Source organism: Pteronotus mesoamericanus, unplaced genomic scaffold (genome assembly GCF_021234165.1).
Source record: "Pteronotus mesoamericanus isolate MK-2021 breed Mesoamerican mustached bat unplaced genomic scaffold, CSHL_Meso_final contig_116, whole genome shotgun sequence".
Classification (NCBI taxonomy): Eukaryota; Metazoa; Chordata; class Mammalia; order Chiroptera; family Mormoopidae; genus Pteronotus; species Pteronotus mesoamericanus.
Window position 1 is genome coordinate 9,735,310 of NW_026555027.1, and position 27,182 is coordinate 9,762,491.

At 47.5% G+C, this 27,182-nt stretch overlaps 3 protein-coding genes across 3 annotated transcripts in view; 1 reads left to right on the forward strand and 2 right to left on the reverse strand.

Moving 5' to 3' along the window:
- Positions 1-27,182, reverse strand: part of TSPEAR (thrombospondin type laminin G domain and EAR repeats) — a 105,022-nt gene that overhangs the window by 36,290 nt on the left and 41,550 nt on the right. The window contains exon 2 of the mRNA XM_054578919.1: positions 12,645-12,865. Coding sequence (XP_054434894.1) covers positions 12,645-12,865 — 221 coding nt within the window. The remainder of the gene's footprint in view (positions 1-12,644; positions 12,866-27,182) is intronic.
- On the reverse strand, positions 4,269-4,940 carry LOC129075033 (keratin-associated protein 10-3-like). The gene has a single exon (XM_054578999.1). It carries the CDS (start codon positions 4,938-4,940, stop codon positions 4,269-4,271), a length of 672 nt encoding a protein of 223 aa, XP_054434974.1.
- LOC129075009 (keratin-associated protein 10-7-like) lies at positions 21,307-22,017 on the forward strand. Its single transcript, XM_054578969.1, has one exon. The coding sequence runs from the start codon at positions 21,307-21,309 to the stop codon at positions 22,015-22,017; it is 711 nt and encodes a 236-aa protein (XP_054434944.1).

The window sequence follows — 27,182 nt, forward strand, 5'->3', positions numbered from 1 at the left end:
ATTAAAGCATGAATATAAAGGAAAACAAATATTTATTAGTATAATTAAAAACCAAATATATATCTTTTGAAACAGTAGAAAAGATAGAAGAAAAATCCACAGTAGGTATTTTAAAGACAAAAAAGCAACAGAAACAAGAAGAAAATGTATAAAGTACAGAACTTAGTTAACATGTCAGGACCCAGCATTTAGTTGTCAGATATAAAGAAAATTTTATCTGATATTTCTTATTAAATGAAACAAAGTCTCTCAAAGTGGTTCATAAAACAAAAACCAAAAAGATGGTAGCTACTTTTACAATGAAACCAACCAACAAACAGTTGTGAAAACTGAGAGACACACATGGGTAAGCATCTACTTAAACCCCCGCTCAGAACCTCCTCTCCCTTCTTCCCATCGCGGTGAAGGACAGGATGTGGACATGAGGGCCACCCCGCCCCCAAGCCTGTGGACAGTAGGAGAGCAGAGCAGAGAGGAGGCTGGCCCATGACCCTGCACTTGGGAAGCCGATTTCATTCCCGGCATCCCAGACAGTGGGAGGTGTGGCCACCTGACGAGGCAGTGCTTGCTGTGGGCAGAGGAGGCTCCGCAGGAAGGCAGGAGCCACCTGCAGGGACTACAGGTGTGGCAATGCCTCCTCCCCGTTCCCACGTGGTGCACTGGCACGGCCCGCAGTCACGGGCACCTGGGCAGGGTGGGCCTCCACCCGCGTGGTCAGGTGAGCTTGGTGCAGGGCAGGCTCACTGGGCACAGGGGGCGGGGGCAGCACCGCTGCCTTAAAGTGCCCTTGTCAAGAAGCATGTGATCTCCCTTCTCGGGTTTGCGGTATTCAAACAGGGACTTTCCAACTCTCTTTGGGTTTGCACAGACCTCCCAAGAAAAGTGTGAAGAATAAATAGACGTATTAAAGATACACAGCTGAAAGAAAAGGACCCCTTAAGAATTAAGGGGTCACTGCAAACAACAGGGGAATACTGCGGAGAATTCTAATTATACTTAATGAGAATCAAGACATCAGTTCAGAAGGGTTCTGCTTCTGGGAACCTGTGGGCAACTTATTTGATTGATCTTCCTGCCAAAAATAATGGGAACCGCCAGGGGAAAGCTGAGAACAGGATCACGAGTCTCAGGCCAGGATGGCCCTCGGGGTCTGTGCCGCAGACCCCAGGCCAAGTGTGAGAAGCTTTTGGCTGTTTTGAAATGAATAAAGTAAAGGCCTAATAGATTACAAAGGAAACCAATGATATGAAAGCAGTTCCTAAAACATGAAAAAACAAATGAGTGATCTGGTACGTGCTTTTCTAATAAACACATACGTAGTACACGGAAGGGCTGGGCCGACGGCTGCCCTCGAGCCGCCATGAGGTTTGAGGCCTGTGGCAGCCCTTGTGTCACCTGCATACCTGACTTCTGTTGGTGACAGGCTCAGGCACCGTTGATACCGCCAGGGTGTGCTGACTACGTCTGTAATTGACTGGTGTGCTAAATTTCAGTCTGAGGTTAATGAAAATAAAGATGTCACTCTTCTCCTTCATCACGGTTCTCAGACTGCAGGGTAGGACCCCTGCTCTAACCCACAGCACTGAACAGGGCCCAGGAGTCCCTTCGTTCTGTAGGGCTCATGCTAATCTGCAAACTTGAACTAGGGATTTCACGGTTTTGTGGGATGTGGGCGACAGACACCCCAGCCAGCTGCCGCCCCTCATGCTGGGGTCCGATAGGAGACAAGTCCTCCGATAGGCTGCGGGCTGTACCTTTGGGGAAGGTGAGCCAGGAAGAGGTGCTCAGCCTCCCTGCGAACAGCCTAGCAGACCAGGGCGGGAACACCCTGTCCACGCAAGCCTGCCCCCTCCCTGCTTTGCAGCCCAAGTCATATCTGTCGTAGGAACGGGGTTGCGGGGAGACCAAACAGAAGCCTTGGACACAGTGACAATGCTCCTGGACTCTGAGTTCCCCAAACTGCACAAGAGTGAACATTGTCTCTGTGGGAAGATGCCTTTATCAAGGGCCTGCAAACACCTCTCCAAGGACAAGGGCATTGCCAAGCCAAAGTAACCAAGCACACCAGCAAAGAAGCCACCATGAGCAAGAATGGGCGGACGTGACAGAAAACCCATTGGACCCACAGTGACTTCAAATAGTGCAGTTCATTCACCTGAGTTCACATATACCTTTATCAAAGCACAGCTTGTAATAAAGGGTTAACAAAGGAAAAAAAATAGTGTTGTTCCATTCACAGACCATAAAACCTATATAGAAAATTTAGAAGATAAAACGCTGGCTTCAAAATGTCTTCAGGAATAAGAAACTCAAAAAAATTTGGGAGTGGGCAGCCAGGAGAGGAGAGGAGGGTGGGCCGGAGGGCGGGACACCTGCTGGGGCTCGCTGCCAAACAAAGGGTCTGTCACGAGGGCCGAGGTGGCTCCCTAGAAGGCTCAGCCTGGGTGAGCACAGAGCAGGAACTGGCTGGAGCGAGCAGAGGCAGAACTGGGAGGGAGCGAGGGCACCTGGGGGACCCTGTAGGGAAGCAGAGGGTTGGAGACGGAGAGCAGAGTCAGGCCGGGCAGCGGAGGGGAGGGGCAGGAGCCAGGCAGAGGCTGGGCCGGTGGTGTGGCCATTCTCAGAGGCGAGCCGACACAGGGGCAGGGGAGGAAGGAGGGACACTCCCTGCACCGTGTCCGGAGGTGCTGCGTTCGATCCACAGGGATCTCAGGCAAGCAGTCAGCCCACCATCCTGCCTGTGGGAACAGCGCTGGGGCCTAGGAAGCACCGTCCGTGGAACACTTGCTTCCTTCTGACTTGGGGTCTGTACGTCATGACCTCACCAAACATTTTAACCAGACTCCCCTCAAATGGAGCCAGAGAGCATTTGAGGCCCCCCAGCCAAGGCCCTTCCTCAGGGGGGGCCACCATGGCCCAGGCCAGGCCTGTGACCTCTAGGTGATGTGCCTGCCCAGCTCCGTCCCTGCAGGGCCGGTGTGAATGGTCTTCTCTGTATTTCCCAAGAGAGTGACCTGCCTTGACACTTAAGTTCCTGAGGGGAGCACCCAGTGAGCCACTTCCAATATCCCGCTCCTCTTGGCTAGTGGTCCCTGTGATGTGTCTACCTGGCCAGGCCATGGTGTCCAGCAGGTGTGTGGTCAGGCGCGTCTGGATGTTGCTGAGAAGGTGTTTCTTAGATGAGATGAACGTTAAATCAGTGGACTTGGAGTAAAGCAGATTGCCCTCCAGAGTGTGAGTGGGCCTCACACAACCAGCTGAAGGCCTTAAGAGAAGCGACAGAGGTCCCAGAGCAGGAAGGAATCTCCTTCCAGGTCAACTCCAGACTCAGGCTGCAACAGCAACTCTCCCCTGGGTCTCTGGCCCGCCCTCCGATTTTGGGCTTCCCAGGCCCCACAGTCATGTAAGCCAATTGCTCAAAATAAATTTCTCTGCACACACACACATACACACACACAGAGGCACACACATGTCCTATTGACTATTCCCTAAGAATCCTAACACAAGCTCCATTGTCACCACCCGTGGCTTTACCTCCTTAGTGTCTTCACACAGATGGAAGCGCCGCCCAGTGCCTGGGGTCACTGGAGCGTGCCTGGAGCCAGCCCACCTAAAGCTGAGCCTGGATAGGCTTCATGCCTTCAAAGCAGATAACGTATTAAATGGGACCTTTTTCATCCCTAGCAAAGCCCCAAAGCCCTGATGTGCAAAGTCCAGAGCCGGAAAGGGTGGCTTCTCTGTCCCTCACTGGTGGAGGTGGCTGGGAGGGACTTGGGGGTCTCCTAGGTGAGCAGATTCCCTGCAGTGGATGCTACAGGGGACTAGTCCCACAGGAAACCTAGGCAGAGGGTGGGAGGGCCTGGCCAGCCCTGCCCGTTGATGCTGTCACCCTGGACACAGCTCAAGACCAGCTCTCAAAGTGGCTCAGCCCACATGCCACACCAAGCTTTTTAAGCTCTTCGCCATGGTCTCACAGATACGCACTCAGACCTCAAAGAGGGACTCAGGATGACTTTATTGTTAAAAGGCAGGTCACTCACATAAGACAGGACAAAGTAACTGACATCAACCAGGCCACAGAGGAGGGCACTGGGTAAGGTGCAGGGCCTGGAGGAAACTCGGAGGGCAGTGAGGGCTGAGCCCAGTCTGACAGGTGGGCGCGTCAGGAGCAGAAGGAGGCCTCAGGTTGGTCTCGAGGCTTCAAAGACTTCAGGTAGAAGTTAGAGTTGGCCCTAGGAGCAGCAGGCCTTCGGGGCCAAGGCGGGGACTCAGCGGGCCGGGCGGGAGCACGCACGGCGGCAGAGCAGGGACACGCAGGAGGCTGGGCGGCAGCAGCTGGGCTGGCAGCAGGAGGGGCCACAGCAGGAGGAGACAGGCACACAGCAGGCGGGTCTACACACGGGGCGGCAGATGAGGGACACGCAGGAGGAGGGCCTGCAGCAGGCCGAGGGGCAGGGGGTGGGCAGGCAGCACGAGGAGGCAGCCCCAGAGCAGACGGGCACACAGCACGCGGGCCTGCAGCAGACGGGCGTGCAGCAGACGGGCGTGCAGCAGACGGGCACACAGCAGGCCTGCTGGCAGGGGGAGGAGGTGCAGCAGGAGGGCTGGCAGCAGGAGGGCAGGCAGGAGCTGGCGCAGGCTGACTGGCAGGCAACTTGGCAGCAGGGGCTGGACACACAGCTCACTGGGGTGCAGATGAGGGTCAGGCAGGGGGCTGGGGTGCAGCAGCTGGGGGCGCAGCAGCTGGACTGGCAGCAGCTGGGGGCGCAGCAGGTGGTTGGGCAGCAGGTAGGGGCACAACAGGAGGGCTCACAGCAGCTCTCTGGACAGTCGTCCACCTGCCAGGAGGGGTCAGTGCAAGAGTCACTAGAACCGGGCAGGCAGACGCGGCTGCCGTAGCTCAGGTTGCTGGAGCAGACGGACAGGGTGGAGGCGGCCATGGTGGGGTGGTAGATTTTGAAGAGGGCGTGTGTGTGTGAGTGTGAGTGTGCGCATGATGCCTGGACTGCCACCTTTTATACCCTCCTGGGTGTGTGTGTGTTGCCCCAGCATCAGGCTTGGTGAAGCCCTCCCTTCCTTGTTAGTGTTGAGTGTTGTGTTGTGACTCAGCATTGCAGGTTCACTGTGAGTGCCACTGCCTGGGAGGCTCCTGAGTAGCATTGGGACTATCCTGACCAGTGTCTGTCCCCAGAGGAAAGGCAGTGGAAGTGCTGTTGGTGCTTCGGCAGGAACAGTAGCAATCATGCAGTTCTGAAAGTGACATCCCTCTTCTCCATCCTGTGGGAGGTTTGCTCTTATCAACATAACTTCTCCCACAGAGGGAAGGTGATGGGATAATCCCAGAATCTTTGAAAAAAGGGAAATGTGGTCAGCTGTGGATGGTCTGGTGATGCTCAGCCAGCCTGGACACAGAGGGGTGCACTTTGTGGCCTGATGAATCCACTTGTAGTGGGAGTTGGGGGGACATGTGTCTACCGGGAGTGAGCCCTCCCAGTAGGCGGGCAGATATGAAGAAAAATTTTCCTCTGGGGGCACAGACTAGCTCACAGAGAGGAACAGGGATGCTAGCCCAGGCTAACACAGTAAGAATGACCATGAGGGGCAAGTGTCTTGGTTTATTGCACCTTGAACTTTCATAGAACCCTCCCCAATAAAGTATGTAATGCTCACTTCTTCCTCCTCTCCTCAGAGCTCAGGTGATAGCACCTGCTCAGGGTCCTCGGAGACTCCTGCAGCCCCTGTGTGAAAATCAGAGCAAGGTCTCCTCCCTCAAGAACCGCCCTCCACAGGCAGAAGGTCATAAGGATGTGGTGACCTGGGAGCCATCCTTCTGTTGTCAGCTCCTGGACATAGTCATAAAGAATGTACAGTGTCAGGGCCTGGTTGTTCATGGAGTCTTGTCCCATAGAGCCCTGCACAGCCTGTAGCAGCCCAAACCTCAGTTCTACCCCTGTGACCTATTGAGCAATGTCTGGTCATGGCTCCTCACGCCCTCATTCTGTGGTCACTGTACTCTGCCAAGTCTCAGAAAGGACAAAGGACTGGGGTCTTAGGTATGCTCTGGGTTGCAGGGCTGTACAAAATTATCCCAGAGCTCCCTCGAGGGCTTGCTGGGGAACCAGTGAGCTTCAGGGTTTGAAGCCTCACTGATCTCTGATGCGTGGGGCTAGGGCTCTGCTAAAGGACTTCATGAAAATCAGGCCACAATGGAGAAATATCATTATCTCAAAGAAAAAATGGCTGAAAACTTTACAAATTTATTGAAAAACTTTATGCACCTAGGAAACTCAATAAACTCCAAATATGATACACACAAAAAGTCTACAAACGTCATAGTAAAAATTCTGAAAGTCAGAGTGAAGACAAAAGTCTTGAAAGCAGCAAGAAAGAAACAACAAGTCATTCACAAGGGAGTCCAGCAAGACTAACAACTGACTTCCCATCAGAAACAATGAAGATCAGAGGCAATGGGATGATATATTTCAAGTGTTCAAAAGAATTGTCAACCAAAAATTCTATATCCAACAAAGCTATTTTCCAAAAAAGAAGGCAAAGCATATTCCCCCAAAAATAAAAACTGGGAGTATTTAGTGTTAGCAGACTTACACTACTTGAGATGTACTACAGGGAGTTTTTCAGGATGAAAGCAAGTGACCCCAGACAGAAATTCTAATCCACAGGAAAAAGCAAAGAGCACCAATAAAGGTAATTACATAGTTACAAAAGACAGTACAAATGCATACTTTATCTTTTCTTCTATTAACTGACTTTAAAGTAATTATATAAAACAATATCTATGTAAAATACTGTTGGGCCTATAGTATATAACAGTGTAACGTATTTGAAATATCAGCACAAAGGAGGTACATGGGAGAAAAGCTGTACTGGGCAAAGGAATTTACTCCAGATTGTAACTGAAATCTACAGAAAAAAGTGAGGAGAATCATAAATGATAAAAAGAAGTTTAGGGTAACAAAAGCTATAAATATGTACTGTTTTTCTTTATTCTCAAGCTTCTTAAAAGTCATGAGTATATTAAGTAATAATTATAAAAATATACTTTTGGGTTTAACATTTATAGATGCAATATGTAAAACAGCAAGCCCACAAAAAGGACAGGAATGAACACAGTTATATATAAAAATGAAAAACAGTTTTATATGGAGTTGAGTTAGTATTAATCAGAAGTTCATTCTGGTAAGTTACAGTAAGTATACAGTCAGCCCTAGAGCAACCACTAAGGAAAAACTATAAACTACAGTAAAAAATCATTAAAGAAATCAAAATGCCACATTAGAAAGTATTCACTACATGCAAAGAAAGCAGTAAGAGGATGAGAGGACCATACCAAAATAGACACAGGACACAGAGGAAATAACAAGTAACAGAGCAGGTAGAAATGTAGCCACCACTGATTCTTCTTGTTAGTGGTAATTGTGTTCTGTAAGGTCACTGCACACACTGTATTAGCAAACACTGAACCATTGACCCTGGAAAAATGCAGGGTTTGTGCCTGTAAGTCTCTGGTCTTGTTTCTATCAGCTGCTCAATACATAACCTTGCTTGAAGTGTGTCTAGGGACAATGCACTGTGTTTCCCTTTATTCTCACACATAATGCTTCTGACACCGGATGTGTGGGGCTTTTCCCACACTGACCAATTCACTGACACAAGCTGGTGTCCTGCAATTCAATTTAATTCAATTCCAAAACCACCCAGAGTTAGCACAGACCCCACAAGTGAAGGGCTCAGTCCCACAAGATGGCCCCTCACTTCAGATGTCAATTGAAAATAGTGGGTGTTGGAGTCACCCACAAATCTGTCTGATGTGGTTACCAATCAGAGGTTTCCACAACCCCCTCCTTGGTTCATTAATTTGCTAGCATGGCTCACAGAACCCAGGGAATAGTTTACTCACTATTGCTGATTTATTACAAAGGATATTTTAAAGGACACAGATAAACAGCCAGATGAAGAAATACAAAGAGCAAGGTCTGGAAGAATCCTGAGCACAGGAGCTTCTGTCTCCATGGAGTTGGGGTGCACAGCCTCCCATGTATAGGTGTGTTCACGAACCTGGAAGCTCTCCAAACCCCAAACTGTTGGGATTTTATGGAGGCTTTACCATGTAGGCTTGATCAATTAATAACTCAATTTCCAGCCCTTTTCCCCTCTGTGGAGAAAGGGGTGGGGCTGAGAGTTCCAAGGTTCTCATAATGGCATGGCCTATCTCGTGACCAGCACTCCCATCCAGGAGCCACCCAGAGTCCCTTCATTAGCATAAAAGACACTCCTGTCACTCATGAAATCCCAGTGAATTTAAGAGCTCCGTGTCAGGAACCAGAGTCAAAGAACAAACATTAGAACAAAAGATGCCTTTAGTGTGCTTACCACTTAGGGAATTACAAGGTTTTCAGAGCTCTGTTCCAGGAATCAGGGTCAAAGACAAATATTAGCAAGAACTGGGGGCAGAGGCATATACATAATCTCACAGCATGTGTTTAATACTTATTGTTGATTCATTAACACTGAACTCACTTCCTACAGCAAAGTAACATGCCTGAGTGAAGCTTATCTAACACGTGTTCTCTCTGTGAGGCACATCACAGCCTCCTTGCATTTAGCAGTCCATTTGAAACAGCAAAATCGCCAAGAAAAGCACAGAAATGTGAAAAATGTGGCACTAAATATATAGATAAAGGACTGTTGTCTGTAGTCCGAGCTGCAACAAGAAGGCACATCGGATCATCAAATGTTCTGCGGTTCCATGCATGCCTGTGAATGGCTATGAAAGCGTCATAAGTATTGATTTTCAGGTTACAAATCAATTTTAACAAGTAGCTGAATTTGCAAATACAAAATACCTAAATAATGAAGGTTGATGATATGTCAATAATAATTTAAGTGTGAATAAATCCAATCATAAGGCAGAGATTGTTAGACTGGAAAAAATGAGATTCAACCTTATGCTCTCTGCAGGAGACACAGTTTAGATTCAAATATACAAATAGGTTGAAAGTTAAAGGATAGAAAGGGATGGATTATGCAAACAATTATCACAAGAAAGCTGGAGCTATGATACCAATAGCATATAGAATAGACTTTAAAACAAAAATTGTTCCCAGAGGTAAGGAAGGACACTTTATAATGATAAAAGGTCAATCCATCAAGAATATACAAGTATAAACATATATATGTAAATACTAACAAAGCACCAAAATACATGAAGCTGAAACTGATAGAAAAAAAGAAAAATAATCCAACCATATTAGTTGAAGACTTCAATATCCAAATTTCAATAATGGACATAACAAATAGACCAAAGACCAACAAGGAGACAGAGGATGTGAACAATGTTATAAACCAATAGGACCTGACAGATATCCACCCAACAACTGCCTCAGAAATGCACACAAGACATTCTTAGGACAGAAATATGCCAGGACATACAGCAAACCCCTATAAGTTAAAAAGAATAAAAATAACACAATGTATGTTCCCCGAACACAATGGAATGAAATTAGAAATTAATAACAGGAAAAAAATTGAGAAACTCACAAATATGTAGAAATTAAACAGCACACTCCTAAATAACCAAAGTGTCAGAGAAGAAACTCAAGGGGAAATTATAAAATACTTTGAGATGAATGAAAATGCAGACCAAAAGAGCAGAACATACGAGATGTGGCTAAAGCACTCCTTAGACATTTATAGCTGTAAGTACCTATAGGTCTCAACTCAATAACTGAAGCTTCCACTTTAAGACAAGGAAAAAGATGGGCAAACTAAGCCTGAAGCAAGCAGAGTAAAGGAAATCGTAAAGATTAGAGCAGAAAGAAATGAAATAGAGAATACAAAAACAACAGAGAAAGATCAATGAAACCAAAAGCTGGTTCTTTGAAAAAAATCAACAAAACTGACAACCTTTTAGGTACCTTGATCATGAAAGAAAGAGAGAAGACCTAATTTACTAGAATCAGAAATGAAAGAGGGAACATTGCTAACAATCCACAGAAATAAAAAGAATTATAGAAAAGTACTATGAATAACAACATACCAATAAATTATATAAATTAGATGAAATGAATAAGTACTCAGGAACAAAAGAACTGCAAAATTACTATTATGAGAACAGCAAAATGTCATTTTTATGTTAAAGAAGTTCTAAATCAGTAAGAAACATCCCATGTTCATGGATCAGAAGACTTAACGCTGTTAAAAAGGCAACACCCACCCCCAGGCTATGTACATACTTTGCAATCCCTCTCAGAATCCAAGCTGACTTCTTAGTAAAAGTTGACAAGTTGATTTTAAAATTCATGTGCAATAACAAGGAGTGCAGAATAACCAAAACAATCTTGAAAAAGAACACATTTGGAAGACTTATGCTTCCCAATATCAAGATTTACTATAAAGCTATAGTAATCAAGACAGTGTGGTACTGACATAAGGATAGAAAATACTGATTTGTCAGTGGACTGGAACTGAGAGTCGAGAAACAAACCCATACATGTATGGTCAACTGATTTCAACAAGGTGCTAAGACCATTCAATGGGGGAAAGAATAGTCTCTCCAACAAATGGGGCTGGGACAACTGGAAATCCACATGCAAAAGAATGCAATTGGACCCCCTACCTTATACAATACCATATACAAAAAGTAAATTGATCAAAGACATAATTTTAAAGTGAAAGCTATAGAACTCTAGAGGAAAATATTGGGGTAAATTTTTATGACCTCAGATTTGGCACAAGATTCTAAGATATAACACTAAAAATCTAAGCAGAAAAGGAAAAATAAGATAAACCTGACTTAATCAAAATCAACATGTTTTGTATTTCTAAGGGAACTGTCAAGAAAGTGAAAAGAAAACCAATAGAACAGGAGAAATATGTGCGAATCATAAATGTGATGTGACTTTATCTAGAATATATAAAGAACTCATAGACTCAATAATAAAAAAGTAATTCAATTAAAAACTAAGCAAATGACTTGAAAATATATTTCTCAAAAAATACACAAATACATACATAATTTTTCCCTGGAAAAATTATTCATCAGGGAAATGCAAATCAAGGCCTCTGTGTGATACCATTCCAAGCCCAAGGGGATGGCTAGAATGAAAAACAGATTAATAACAAGTGTTGATGAGGAGAAACCACCCCGCTCAACCCCAGCTGGTGGGAATGTAAGATGGTGCAGCTACCTTGGAAAACAGTCTGGCAGAAAACTTTTTCTTCAAAAGTTAATCACAGAGTCGCCATGACCCAGCAATTCCACTCCTAGGTATGTACCCCCCACAGAATGAAAATATTGGTTCATACCCAAAAAAGTATACATGAATGTTCATAGCAGCTTTACTCACAACAGTCAACAGGTAGAAGTAACCCAAATATCCATCAACCAATGAATGGATAAACACATTGTAGTGTATCTGTATAGCTGAATATGATTTGGCCATAAAAAGGAATGGCACGGTGATATGCGCTGCAACATGGATGGACCTTGAACGCAGATTCCATAGAGGAAGCCATATATTATTGATTTCATTGATAAGCTATGTCCAGACTGGGCAAAGCTATGGATACAGAAAGTACATTTGTAGTTGGTGCTCAGTGCCGGGGCCAGGTGAGAGCAAAAATATGCAGGGCTTGTTCGGGGGGTTCTAAAGCGACTGTGGAGGGGGCTGCTCATGGCAGCTTGTACTAAACATCGCTGAATTGCAACTGGAAGTGGGTAAATTGTGTGGTGTGTTTAGTGTATCTCAGTGAGGCTGTTAAAAACATCAGTGTACAACAGGAAGTGCTCTGGGGGATCCGCATGCTGGAGTCGTCCGCAGCGTGGAGTCCTTGCTTCCAACTATTGGAGTCACACTCAAGACAGTTGCTGACAAGACAAAGACTTTAACCTGGGAACTGGAATTCATGTCAAAGAAAGGAAAATGGAAGTTATCGGACTGAAAACCACAATGGCTGGGATAGAAAACTCAGCAGTTGGATATGATAGATGATGTGATGGAGCAAAAGGAGAGGGGACTAGTAGGCAGAAGCTCCTCAAGAAAGATCAGATAGAATCACAATCTGCAGCCAAAACCCACAAGGAGGATCATGGGTCTGGAGACCAAGGACCCAGACTTGTAAACAGAAAGGGCTTGTCACACACCTAGGAAGTGCATCATCTTGGAAGCCACAGGGAACAGTGGTAGATGCCGTCTCTCCTCTCTCCCAACCCAGCAAGGAAGACGCAACATTAGCTAGGTCTGGGGTGGATGGGACAGCAAGGTGCAGGTAATGAGGCCCCAGACCGCTAAGTTTTGTTATTTTACTGTTGACCTTTCCTGCTAAAGAATATCAAAGTAAAAACTTGAAGCAGTATCCCTAGTCTTTGACAGGTTAGCACACCAGAAACATTATCATTGCAAGACTCACCAGTACAGACCCCAAAGCAAATGTCCACACAGGCTCTGCCTGCACACTGGCAGTGACAGGGACCTCACTACCCACCAAGGCCCACACTTCTGTCCCCAAAGATCTAGAAGACCATGACTGGTGCCTCTCTGCAACCTGAGCCAGTTCTGCCCTTTGCGCGCCCTGGCCTGGAGGACATCAGGTCATCTATGATGCAGATGAGAAGTGGCACTGACCTTTGGGGGGAGACTGGGAGCTTTCAAGGTCACAACGATGGAAAATTCTTCAGGGAAGAAGTCACATCTGACAAAGATCCTTGAGGCAGGGAAGCTCATGGTGTGAAGGGCAGCGGCCGAAAGCTGGAGTCCCAGTGCTCCATGAACCCGCGTCACGCTGACTCCGCTCGCAGCGCCATTTGGAGGGACCGCCTCTGCCAGGATGTCCAGGGGGCGCAGATCTGTGCCAAGGAAGTCACAGGCGGGTTATGCCAGGGCGTTTATGGGGCACCCCGTGGCAGACCAGGCCCCAGCTTGGTACAGAATCCTCACAAAGCCCCGAGGGCTGGTTGTCCCAGGGTCACCACCCACCTGGGCCTACCTGTGACCTCTCCTACCCACCCCCACAACCTGGTGCTCTGCTGGCTGCATTGGGGGACAAAGAAGAGCAAGTCCCAGCCGGCCCTGGCCCCAGGAAGCGCCCAGTCCCCGCGCAAGACAGGCTCACACACATAAAGCATCCGGGGACTGGGAGGTCAAGCATGGCATCCCCGGTGGGCTCAGCAGTGTCACCATCTCCAAACAGACACATGGACACAACAGTTGTCACTGCAGCTAAGACTGACAGAGCGAGGAGTCATAGCCATGGCAGTTTAAGGACATTGGCAGGTCCTGTCCTCATGGACACTGTTTTCCTGTCTGTACTGGGATCGACACCATTCTTTGCTGGCAATGACCGGGCACAAGCAATTAGGGCCCATGAACAGCAAGGGGACCCCAAATTCAGCTAATCCCAGAAGGAGCCTCTCCCTGTGTTGTTTAATTAAAATAGCCTCTTCCTGCTCCCACCCCACTCCAATCCATGCCCACACGCAGTCTTTGCTCGGACAGATACTCAGTCCACATGCACTTGTGTCTGTCTCTGCCTTGTCCACAAGCACGTGGGATGGTTTGCAAGGTTAACAGGGATGCTAAGTCTTGTACCTTTCCCAGAAACTCTCCCACCGGATGCAGGAACCAGTGAGGGGCTGTGCTTATGGAAGTCAGAGCTGTCTCAGGAGAGTCAGACATGCACAGATGATGAAGCTCCGCAAAAATTAATTCTAATCGATTCATACGTTTGTTAGCACCTCCTGTGCCCATGCTGACAGCCTGAGCGTACAAGGAGACAATAGCTAAGCCACACACGCAGGGCAAGAGAACTGACCCATGGCCTCTGCAGCCATCAGCCCAGAACATCCAGGATGTGAGTGACCAGTGACGGCCAATTCCTCTAAATTTTGTTCCCACTCCAACCCAGGATCAACCAGAAAAGCCAGATCTGCTCCCCTGACCAAGCACTCACACAGGAGCCCTGGTTCCGGTGCTGATTCCTGCAGCCTCCCTGCACCTCAGCCTCCCTCAAGCACGCGAAGCGTCCCTTTTCACTATAAACGCCCCCTTCCCCTGCCTGGCTGAGCCTCCACCAAACCCAAGAGGTGTGGTGACTGACCTGCTACAGCCAGCTCCGGAGAAGCAGCCTTGGCTTATTTCTCTTTGGGTGAACTTCCTGAAACGGGAGTTTCAGAAATAGTCGTTGCCCTCAGGCACCTAGTTTAGCAGAGGATGTGGTGGCCGCGGACACATTGACTCAAAGCTGACTATACCTAAGGTCCTCAACCTCAAGGTCTTACGATCCACCACTCACTAAAGCTCTTTGAGCCTCAGTTTCCTCACCTTTAAAATGGCGAGTGGTTAGAGGAATCTAGGTTGTAGGTCCTTGCTTTTCATCACTTTGAATACTTCTTGCCAGTCCCTTCTGGCTGCAAAGTTTCTTTTGAGAAACCAGCTGACTGTTTTATGGGGACTCCTTTGTAGGTCATTACCGGCTTTTCTCCTGCTGTTTTTCAGATTGTCTCTTTTTTATTTTTAACAATTAACATTTTAATTATGATGTGTCTTGGTGTGGTCCTCTTTGTATCTATCTTGTCTGGGACTCTGTTTTTTTTTTCTGGACTTACATGTCGATTTTCTTTACCAAATTAGGGAAGTTTTATTTTATTATTTTTCAAGTAGGTTACCAGCAAAGCTCTCATTTAGAATTGAAGGGCAGATAAAAATGTTTCCCAGACAAGGTTAGGCTAAAGGAGTTCATCATCACCAACTCAGTCTATTCTGAGACCTGGGGGAATGAAGGAAAAGGTGCAGGGATTACGAAGCACAAATTGATAGGTACAGAATAGGCAGCGGGATGTTAAGAGCAAGTATAGGAAATGGAGTAGCCAAAGAACTTATATGCATGACCCATGGACATGAACAAAGGAGTGGGGATCGTCAGAGGGAGTAGGGGGTGCTGGGTGAAGGGGGGGCAAAGGGGGAAAAACTGGGACAACTGTAATAGTATCATCAAAAAAAAATCAATTAATTAATTAATTTTAAAGAAATGGGCGGTGGCAACTCCCCACCTGCCCCCCTCCCCCCCCACCTGCCCCTGGTCCGGAGGTGGGGGAAAGGGCTGAGCTCCCAGCTGTAGGAGGACCAGAAGGGGCTGTGCCGACTGCAGTAGCCTGAGCAGGAGGCAGAACCCGAGCAGGCCCTGACCTCCCCTCCGGTCACCCCCGTGGAAGGACGAGGTGATGAGCATGTGAAGGAGCCCAGGACAAAAGCCTCCTGCAGGGAGGAGGGGGAGGAAGGGCTGGGAGTGCAAAGTGCTGGGCGCCGAGTCAGAGTCAGAGAAGTAAGTACCTTCGAGGTGCCAGAAGGAGGCCTCCGAACGTAGGCGCCAGGCGGAGAAGGCAGCGATGGCCAGTGGGGAGGGAGGGTCCCGGCCGCGCCCACGCCTGGCGTGTGGCAGGAGGGTGAAGCCTTTGTGATCGCGATGGCCGGGCCTGACACATCCCGCCTAGGAGTCTGGTCAGGAGCTAGGCTCCTCACGCCCCAGATTCGTATCCCGGGCAGGCTTTCTGTACCGGTGCCCGTGAGGACTGAGGTTTTCGGGAGGGGCCAGCTGCCTTCACGGGAAGCACAGGTGTGAGGCCCTGAGCCAGGCAGACACCTGGACGTACTTTAGACGGCCCCTGGGAAGGGTCCCCCTGCTGGGGGCTGGCGGAGAGAAAGAACTAAATGGTCAATAAAATCCTCTTCACTCTGTGGATACTGTTGATTTGAATGGTGTGTCTGAGGACCAGGAGGAGTTTCGTCCCAAGAATTTAAGTTAGGGTATTAGAAGCATTGTCCTATGGGACTGTCAGACTGCCTGCAGCGCCAGAGTAATAAAACAGTCCAGTGCGGGCCCAAGAAGAGGCAGGTTCAGCAATGAGGAGAAGAGGCCAGAAGGGCCCACAGGGAAGCCGTCCAGGCACCATGCAGGTCAACGGGAGGGAGGGATGCCCCGGTGGGCATGATGGGAAAGCTGGGCTCGGTGACGGGGAAAGTCAAGCCGAATTCCTGCCTGAGCTGGGAACACCACTGCCACCTCCCGAGGAGTGGGGACAGACGGTGACGCTCCCGAGTCAGAGGGAGCAGCGGGGTCTGCCTTTGCAACCTTGGGTTAGGGAGGCCCCAAACAAACTCAACAAACACAATCAGGAAGAAGTTGGTACATGTGCTCACGTCAAAACAAGAATCTCTGCTCAGGAGAGACACCGTAGCAGTGCCAGTGGCCACAGGACAGACGGGGAGAGCGTTTGTCGTGCCTAAAGCTGATGAGAGTACAAAAGGAACGATGAACCCGAGAACCCATGAGGAAAACATAAGAGCGATCAATCCTCAAAAGAGAAAGAAAAAACAGGCAACTTACAAAAGAAGGAGCCCAAAGGCTCACACACATGACAGAACGCTCAAGTCATGTGAGTCAGAGAGCTGCAAATCACAACAGTAGGAAGATACTACTTTTCTCCTGTTAGTATCCTGGTTAAAAAAGCAAAGAGGAAAAACATGTAAAGACAGAAAACAAACTGGAAAATGAATCGTGTCCCATCTGAGGGCTCAAACCTGCTTTTCTTGTTTTCAAGGAAGCCGAAGGTGTGGGATAAAGCTGGCCCTTGGCCCTGAATGGGACTCCTGGGCTCCCTGGGGCTGCAGCGCGGATATGTCTGCCGCCTGGAAAGCCAAAGGCAGTGTGGTGGCCAGACCACTAAAGCTGCAGCGAGGCCCCAGAATGACAACGACACCAGCGATAGCCCAGCAAACGTGGCCCGGAGCGCCCCCTGGACCAGCACAGGTGAAGTCCTGAACACACAGTGATCATTTTAAATACAAAACACCTGCTCCTTCAGTCGGCCCCAAGCCTGCCTCAGCGCCTTGGAGTCAAAGGCTCCCAGAATGCACGGCCTTGTCCACAGGGTCAGGCAGAGCAAGGGCGGTGGCATTTGCACTCAGCTCCCCTGGGCCCCCCTGTGTCCCGCAGCCTCTCGTTGGCCTCTCAGAGGCTCGGTCTCCTCAACAGATGCAGAAGATGGTGTCCCCTTTTCGTGCAGGCCTGTGGGAGGGATTGGAAAGCTTATCTGAGAGGCAGAAGTTGCTCCCCAAACACGCATTGCCGCACCAGGACTGGATTAGAAAGGGATTACCCATCCCTAACGACGCGGCCACCCCTGTGCTGGGCCGCTTTTGAGGAAATTTTTAACTTCCCCTCTGAGTTTGTTCACGGAAGGACCTGTGTTTGCCTGCAGGAAGACAGGCTGCCAGGCTGGCTAAGCAGGTCTCTTGAGTAAGAGCCATGTGGCTGGTACACAGCTGATGTTACTTTCACATTATGTAAATAGGCAACAGGGCATCGGGGTGCCTTGATCAGTGAAGCAGGAAACTACACAGAGCACAGGGAACGAGTCCATCTGCTGGCCCCACACTTCACAGCTCAAAACCTGAACCCTCCCTTCCGCCCTTGTCAAATGTTGTCCATTAGCCACCTGGCCTCGGGGGCACATGGACGTTCAGGAGACAAGAGATAGAGTGCAGTGTGCAGGCTTCAGGGCAGGGGGTTGATGGGAACTCTTCCAGGACAGGATGCTTCCTGGCCCTCAGGGTCCCACCCACAGAACCTGTCTCCATTGATCCAAAATGCCTCCTCCAGGACCTGCCTCTGCCAGGAGCCGAGAGGTGGGAGAGGCCAAGATGAACAGCAGTCCCAACCCCTGGTACATTTGCAATAAAAACACTGCTCCCTCCTGCCGGGCATGATCACCTGCCATGCAGCCAGCTCTCCGTGTTTCCTTATCTGCCGTCCTCCTGGCAAGTGAGAACGTAAACAGAGGGTGAATCCCGCTGCAAGGACTTCATTGTGGGGTGTAGAAGTCCACAGGCTCAGCACCTAGAGCTTCACCTGCCTTCAATCCCATTGTGTGGGAACTCGCTACTCATCAACTCTATTACCCTTAAAACATGGTATGAATCCAGGAATTATGGAATCAGAGCCAGGAGGGGCCCGGAGATTAGCTTGCTCTAAACTCCAGGTTCCAGACCAGGACTGTGGGCACAGGAGGCCTTGGGGACATGTTGAAGGAGAGGGCAATTTATTGTACTAAGTGCTTCTGTCAGAAAAGGAAGGTCTCAAATCAACCATCTTAAGCTTTGACTAAAGACACTTGGAAAAGAAGAGCAAATGAAAACCCGGGGGAGGAGAAGAAGGACGAGGGCAGAAGTCAAGGTCAAGGCCACAGAGAACAAGAGAAAAGTCAATGAAATCAAAGCTGGCTCTCTGAGAAGATCGATATAATTGATAAACTTCTAGCCAGGCTGACCAGGGAAAATATTAGAAGAATGAATTTATCAACACCAACAAAAAAAGTTTTTTACTCTTCCTATATATTTTACTAAATTATTACTAAACATTTTTAGAAATTAAAAGGATAATGAGGGAAGCCTACACACAACATTAGGCTTATTATTCAAACCCTTAAAGGAAATGAATCTACTCCTCAATTGACACAAACTATTGAAACTTATTAAATATGAAACAGATATGTGGGGTGTCTGATATCTACGGAAGAAAACTCCAGTTTCTTAGAAAATTTTACCAAACATTTAAAGAAGGCAAAAGGCCAACTCTACACAGTTTCTTACAGCAAAGAGAAAAGGAGGCTCCCCTTGCCAACTGCTTTCATGAGGACAGCCTTTTCACAGCCAATGACATCACAGGAAGGAAAACTACAGGCCAACATCCTCAGGAATACAGGCATGAAAATCTTGAGTAAAATACTAGCAAATCAAATCCAGCAACATACCACAAGGACAATACATCACAGCCCGGAGGTCTTACTAGGGGACCCAGGACTGCTTCCACATTCAGAAATCAGTGAACGTGTATACGCAGCACCTCTGTTCCAGCTTCCAAATTTCGCATAAATCTACAACTATTTCAAAATGAAAGTTAAAAAAAAATCAGTGAATGTAATTCATCATATTAGCGGACTTAAAAAAGAACATTCTATGATGCATAAAAAGCAGTTCATGAAAGTCAACATCCACTGATAGAATCTCTCAGCAGGACAAGGGAACTTCCCACCTGAGAAAGCTCCACTGGAAAACACTGCCACTAACACGATCCATAACGGAAAGACTGAGCGTGTTCCCAAGTTCTGGGAAGGGTGAGTACTCGTACATGTGCCCCCTCGCTCTATCCACGGGGAGGGACTGGGGGAAGTGACATCCTAGAAGCAATGAGCACACACAGCTCCAGATCTTAGCCTCTGAATGCCATCGCCCGCTAACAGGGACCAGCGCTCCATGTAGAAGCGGTTCATTCCAGGGAGGGGACAGGGAAAGTTCAAGGTGAGCTTGCACCAGAAAGAGAGAAGTCAAGAAGACGTGGCACGCTGAAAGCGTCCAAGAGCCAAATGAAGGCGCTCTTGTTGGTCAAAGTTGAGACGACTTGAATAACAAAACTTGAAAATGATAATATTGTCATACAACTCAATAAAATAGATACTCTTCAGTCCATATTGAAATCAATAACAGAACAAATAAACAAACGGAAGAGAAAGGACAAGTCTTCCTCACAGAAGAATTGTAACTGGTAACCAGTGATGGCCTGAGGAAGGAAAGCAATCACCATTAAAAACTGCAGGGACGGTGGCTGCAGGCACTGTCCCCAGATGGCACTGAAGCCATGGAGCGGAGGTTTCAGTAGAAACGGGGTGTTTGCGAAGTCTTAAACAATCTCCCCCAAATGTTTTATTAATTGAAAAGAGGAAAATGGTCACATTCCCAGAGACGAGACCCACGGACAGCCTGTGCCCCAGCCTCCCTGGACACATGACTTCTGTGGGGTTCTGCCCCCTGTGTAGCAACCCCAGTTACCGTGAGAAAACTTCAGACAAACCCAAACTGAGGGACGCTCTTCAACACGCCCGAGCAGTGCTCCTCGGGGGTGTCAAGGTCATAAAGCACAAGGAAGCTGAGCAATTGTCCCAGGCAGGAGAAGCAGACCTGAAAAGGGCCATGTGGGGTTAGGGAACAGGGGGAGCACATTCGCGGGGAGCTGGTGGGTCCAAAGCAGTCTGTTCTTTAGTGACTCGTAAGGTACCAATGTGGTTTCTAAAATTTGGTAATTGATCTACGGTTAGGTAAGAAGGCAAGGGGTATATGTAAGTTCTCTGTACTTTTTTATGATTATTTGATAAAATAAACTTAAAAAAAAAAATCAAGCCATTCCTGGACACGCAGAAGTGACGTGCATGCTGCCAAAACCATCATGCCACATGCTGCCTGCGCCCCATATGACACCTGCTACAGACCCAAAGCCCCAAGAAAGGAGCCCCGCTCAACCCCTCCTCCATCCCTGAGGCTGGCATTGCGTTTGCTTCAGAGCAAGTGCTTGTGATGGGCTGAATTGTGCCCCCAAAATGTTGCTGTGGCCCTCCTCCCAGGACCTATGAACAGGACCTTTTTTGGAAATAGAGTCTCTGTAGGTGCAATCAAGTTAAATTGAGGTCATTAGGGTGGGTTCTAATCCAATGTGACTTATGTCCTTGTAAAAAGGGGACATTTGGACACAGGGAGAAGGCCTTGTAAACATGGGGGCTGAGATTGGGGTGATGCTTCTACAAGCCAAGGAACCCCAAGATGGCCAGCAAACCACTGGAAGCTGGGGGAGAGCCGGGGGCAGATTCTCCTCTCAGCCTCAGAACCAACCCTGTGGACCCCTTGACCTCTGACCTCTGGCCTCCAGACTGCGACAGAGCACACTTGTGTTGCAGGAGCCCAACTGGCTGTGGTGCTTTGTTATGGCAGCCCCAGGCTACACGATATGACTCACATTGTCTTTATTTAGAAACCAAATAAGCTTCCAACCACAAGGCACATGACCTGCTACCGCTGGCAGGGCTGCGCCGGGGCTGCGATTGAGCATCACACTCGCCTGGGCTCTGCCGCAGCCCCCAGTGATCCCACTAAGACAACAAGGCAAACTGCACTCTGCCCCACCTTTCTTTCTAGGACTAAAAACAGGCACACACACACCATCCAATTCTAAGAATTTTGTGAGCTGAGCAATGACTCCTGGGACTAAGACATCTGCTATTTATTCTCCAGGACCCGCTCTCAGCAAAACAAGGAAGAGCAGTGTGGGCCGCCTGCTGGGGCAACACTCACCCTGGGAGGGTATAAAAGCTGTGCAGCCCCAGCACCTCACACACTCACTCACATTCACACACTCACACACCCACACTCTCCTCCCAGCTCACCTCAGCCCCGCCGCCCCGCCATGGCCGCCTCCACCCTGTCCGTCCGCTCCAGCGACCTGAGCTATGGCAGCCGCGTCTGCCTGCCCGGTTCCAGTGACTCTTGCACCGACGCCCCCTGGCAGGTGGACGACTGTCCAGAGAGCTGCTGTGAGCCCTCCTGCTGCGCCCCCAGCTGCTGCCCATCCACCTGCTGTGCCCCCAGCTGCTGCCTGTCCACCTGCTGTGTCCCCAGCTGCTGCCAGCCCTCCTGCTGCGTCCCCAGCTGCTGCCCCTCCACCTGCTGTGTCTCCAGCTGTTGCCAGCCCTCCTGCTGTGTCCCCAGCTGCTGCCAGCCCTCCTGCTGTGTCCCCAGCTGCTGCCAGCCGGCCTGCTGCACGACCATCTGCTGCAGGCCTGTGTGCTGCAGGCCCGTGTGCTGCACGCCCGTCTGCTGCACGCCCGTCTGCTGCAGGCCCGCGTGCTGTGTGCCCATCTGCTCTGGGGCCGCCTCCTTGTGCTGCCAGCCCACCGCCTGCCCCTCGGCCTGCTGCGGACCCTCCTCCTGCATGTCCCTCATCTGCCGCCCCGTGTGCAGACCCGCCTGCTGCGTGCCCGTCTCCTCCTGCTGTGGCCCCTCCTGCTGCCAGCCCAGCTGCTGCCGCCCGGCCTCCTGCGTGTCCCTCATCTGCCGCCCCGTGTGCCCCCGCCCAGCCTGCTGCATCCCTGCCTCAGCCCAGAAGTCCTGCTGCTGACCGAACACATCCCCCCAGGGCCAGCCAGGCTCAGGTCCCACCCCGTGACTGTGGTTCTCCCAGCTGCCCCTCAGTCTGGGCCTGCGCCATGTCAGGAGGTAGCCCTCACGCAGGGCAGGGTCAGGTCCCACTCGGAAGCTGACTGCCATGCCCTGCGATGCTCCAGCACTTTGACCATTTCCTGAGTTGGACAATGTAGAAGAACCAAATGATCATACTCAATGCTACAACTCTTGAGGGGCTCCTAGGAAGTCCTCATGGCAATGGTCCCCTCCTTATCTCCTGCCCCTCTTGAGGACCAGCTCAGCCTCCGGCAGCCTCTGACCCTGCACCTTGTCTGGATGCACTTGAGCAAACTGGCCAATAAACACCCCTGAATAGAGCACTGCACTCGTGGCCATGTGTCTTTATTGCCGTTTCTCAGCTTGACTACCCATCTACCTTTCTCCTTTGTACATGACACTCTGCCACTGTGCCACTCTGCCCAGTGTGGCTTCCTGTGGCTCCCAGGTTTCCCAGGGACGGGCTTCACAGCTCCTTGGCCATTTGGGGCCATCCTGAATTGATCCTTCACCCTCCTGTACTATTACTCATTGAACAGTTCCTTTTTTGATTTGACTCTGTACCTTTCCCACAGACATCTTTACCACGGGGTCTGTGTGAACAGGACACCACTGAACCCTGGGAGGAATGGACATTGGTGATGTTTCACATGGAGCCCAGAGCCCCCAAAAGGGGCTGAGGTTTCTCTTATCTTTACAAGACCCACTGTTAGGCTGTGCAGGGTCCGTTGCTCCGGGGGGAGTGTGGGCGGCCCAGGGCAGCCCTCGGGGAAGTCGGCATGTCTCAGCTGGAGCTTCAGTTTAGCTAGAGCATGTCCCAGGGTGGGAGCAGGGACACGGCTTCAGAGTCAGGAAAGAACTTGTGGAGTCAAAGAGGGGAGCAAGGGATTGGGCTGGAAGAGAAAGAGTTTTCAAAAACAAGGAGCCAGGCTTTACTTTGACGCATGGTGGACCTAAATCTTCCTCCCACCCTACGTAAATAGAAAATGGGATGAAAAATATAAAAAGCCAGGTTTCAGACCCTGGACACCTGAGAGTTCAGTACTTGGATCCCTTAGGGAAGGGAAGCAAAGGAGGCAAGTCCTGTCATTTAATTTCCTAACACTGGGCAATTTTCCAGATAACTTTCTCTGAATGATTTGTGATTCTGGTGCGGTCAAACAACATTCTCTGTGTGATAGCATGCCTATTAAATATATTGAGACTTGTTTAATTGCCCTGGTTTGCTGACTGAGAGAGTTTCTGGGCCACAGCACGGGGAGCAATTACAAACAGCAGGAGGGTTTGCTGAGCTAAATGGGTAGGAATCAGAGTTCGTGGAGAGTGAGGCAGCTGGGATGCATGGGGCTGGCACGGGAGAGGGGAGAAATAGACAGAGAACACCTCCCATGAGTCCACTGCTGAACTCTAATCCATTCATTCAGAGCTCAAAACCCCATGAAGCTGGACAAGAGCAATTGCAGAGCTGTGAAAGTGAGCAGTTGCCAGAGCATACATGAGTGTAAGAGACGTTCGAGTCCCAAACAATCAGAGAGGGGAGACCTCGCTGAATACCAGAGGCATTCAGTACAGATCCCAGAAGAGTCACATCTTAATAGTAGTGCTAAACCTGTCCAAGAGTAAAGACTTCTCTAATCTGTCCTAACAAAACTTGAAAACAAGCATGAAAGCATCCAGAGCATCAGCTGATCCACAATCAGTAACTGCCAGACAGAACAAAGTTCAGAACTCTTTAAAGAAAAGGAAACAAAGTACAGCGTTCAATAGTATCATGGGTTTATTTTATTTGAAGTGCAGATTCAATAAAATATTAGTAGACACCTGAAAAAGAGGAAAATGTCCCCTATAACCATGAGATAAAACAATTTATAGAAACAAACCCACAGATAGAGTTGATAGAACTCGCAGACAAGGCAGTTAAAACAACCACTACAAATATGTTCCGGAGTTTAAAGGAAACTATGAACATAATGAGGAGAGAAATGGAAGATACAAAATAAAATAAAATGGAACTCCAAAAGCTGAAAAAATATAACATCAACAATAAACAATTAGAAGGATGAGCTTATAAGTAGTTTAGACACTGCAGTGATCCTGAAGACATAGCCATAGAAATTACCCAAACCAGAGGACAGTGAGGAAAAAATTAAAAGTCAAAACTTTACAGAGCCTCAGTGACCTGGGAAAGAGTTAAGTGGTCTAACATAAATACAAGTGGAGTATTTAAAAAAACACACACACAAAACAAAACAAAACAGAAGAGGGAGAGGGCAAAAAATATCTTAAGAGATAACAACCAAATATTTTTGTAATTTAATGAAATTGATAAGTACATAGAAAACTGGAAAAATGCTATGAACTAACCTGAGCTAATTGACATTTTATATAATATGTCATCCCCAAAACAGTAGAATTCACATTTTTAAGTGCATATGGAACATTCACCAAACTAAATCATATGGTAGGCCATCAAGTAAGTCTCAATGTACTAAATAGGATTGAAATCAGACAGAGAATGTTGTTTGACCACAACAGAATCAGCAGTCATTAACTGAAGGATATCTGGAAAATCATCCAATATCAGGAAATTAAACACCACACTTCAAAATAATCTTGAGTCAAAGAAAAAATCACAAGGGAAATTAGGAAATTTTTTGAATAAAATGAAAATAAACTTTGTGAGCTACAGCTAACACCGTGTACTGGGGAACTGTAAAGAAGGCAGGAATAAAATCAATTATCTAAGTTTCTACCCTAAGAAGCTATAAAAAGGAACACAGATTGAACCCAAAAATAATTTAAAGAAAGGAAATAATCAAGAAGTATAGAAATCTGTTGAATAGAAAATGGACAGACTGGAGAGAAAATCAATAGACCAAATTTGTTTTTATGAAAAGATCAATAAAACCGATACATTTTTAGCTTTCTCAGTCAAGAAAAAAAAGAACTGAATTACTAATATCATGAATGAAAGAAGGGTTATGAGCACAGATCTACGGACTAAAAGAATTAAAAAGGATGAAAACAAGCAACTTTGTGCTGATACATTTAACAACTTAGATGAAGTTTTTTCCAATAAGTGGAAAGACAAAAATTATTAAAACTAATACAAGATGAAATAGAAAATCTGTATATCCCTCTGCCAATTGAAGAAATTGAATTCATAGTTAAAACCTTTTCCACAAAGAAGACATGGAGGCCAAATGCCTGGGCCGCTGAAAATCCTAAGGGAGTAATATACATAAAAAAGCTATTAAATTCAAGTGAATTTAGCAAGGTTACAGGATATAAACTCAATATAAACAAACCAATTGTATCTCTACTCAGTAGCACTAAATATTCAAAAATAAAATAAATATACCATTAACTAAAACATTAAAAGTGAAATAGTATATAAAGTTAATAGCATACATACGTGGTCTATGTGTGAAAAATGACAAAATATTGTTGGAAAAAAGTAATCCTAAATGACTGAAGAGACATATTGTTTATTTATTTTAAAGATTTTATTTACTTATTTTTAGAGAAAGGGGAAGAGAGGGAGAGGAAGTGTGGTTGCCTCTTGCACGCCCCCAGCTGGGGACCTGGCCCACATCCCAGGCTTGCGCCCTGACTGGGAATCGAACTGGCGTCCCTTTGGTTTGCAGGTTGGTACTCAATCCACTGAGCCACACTAGCCAGGGCTTATGTTTACAAATTAAAAGACCCAATATTGTTAAAAATGTCAATTCTTCCCAAATTTATCTACAAGTTTAATGCAATTACAATAAAAATTCCAGCATGCTTTTCTGTAGGAACTAATGAGCTAATTCTAAAATATATTCTAAAAGCTGTATGAAAATATAAAGGATTTAGATTAGCCAACCAATCTGGAAAAAGAAAACCACAATTGGAGGAGTTGCATTGCTTGATTTCAGTACTTAAAGCTACATAGATCAAGACAGTGTGTTATTGGTGCAATAATAAACATATTTATTACTTGCATAATAATAAACATAGAAGGATAGCATAGGTGAGAAAGTGCACAAATAGATCTTCACATATGTGATCAATAGAGTTTTTTTGGCAAGGGTAACTCAATGGAGAAAGGATAATCTTAACAAATGATGCTGGAACAATTCACAGTATACTCAAACACTAACTTGAAATGGATCATAGAACTAAACATAAAAGTTAAAACCATAAAATACTAATAAATAAGCATAGGACTACATCTGTGTGACCTTGGGCCTAGGCAAAGATTTCTTAGATAGAACCATAGAAGAAAAACAGATCAATGGAATTTAATCAAAATTAAAGATGTCAGCTCTGAAAAAAATATAAAAAGGCCAGCTACAGATAGAGAGATTTTCCACTTACATATATGACACATGACTTGTACCCAGAGTATATAAAGAACACTTACGATATAATAATAAGGACAAGCCAGCTGATTCTGTACAAATGGGCAGAGGCTTGGAACTAAGGAAGACACTGCACTGAGGAAGACATACGAATGGCAAACGAGCAGAGGAGATGACTGCCTTCATAAGCTGCCAGGGAAACCAACATATCACTGCACACGCTACACCCACCGTGGGACCAGCCACGCTGCCCCAAGGTATTTACCCAAGAGAAATGAACACACATTGTGCACGAGTGTTTACGGTGGCTTGATTTGGAATCACCAAAACCTGGAGACAGCCCAGACCTACTTCGACAGGTGCACGGGTAAAGGACGGGCTAGCCTTTTCACAAAGCACAACTCAGCCGCTGAAAAGGAATTAACTGCAGATACATACAACAACAGAGACAAGTCAGAGGAGCCGGAGGCTGAGGGCACAAGCTGTACAATTTCTTTCATGTGACCTGTTTTTAATGAGACAGTGGGCAGGGGTGGCCCGGCTCCAGCAGAGGGTGGCCATTGGGAAGGGAGGCAAGGAACCTTTGGCCTGAAGGAAATATTCTACATCTCGACAAAAGTGGAGGTGACAGGACGGCAGCCTTTAAAAACAAACTCATCAAACTGCACAATTAAATTGGGTGCTTTTGATTACATGTAAATTCTATCGCAACAAAGCCGATTTTAAGCAGGAGTGGCCAGAGGGAGAAGAGGGAAGTTCG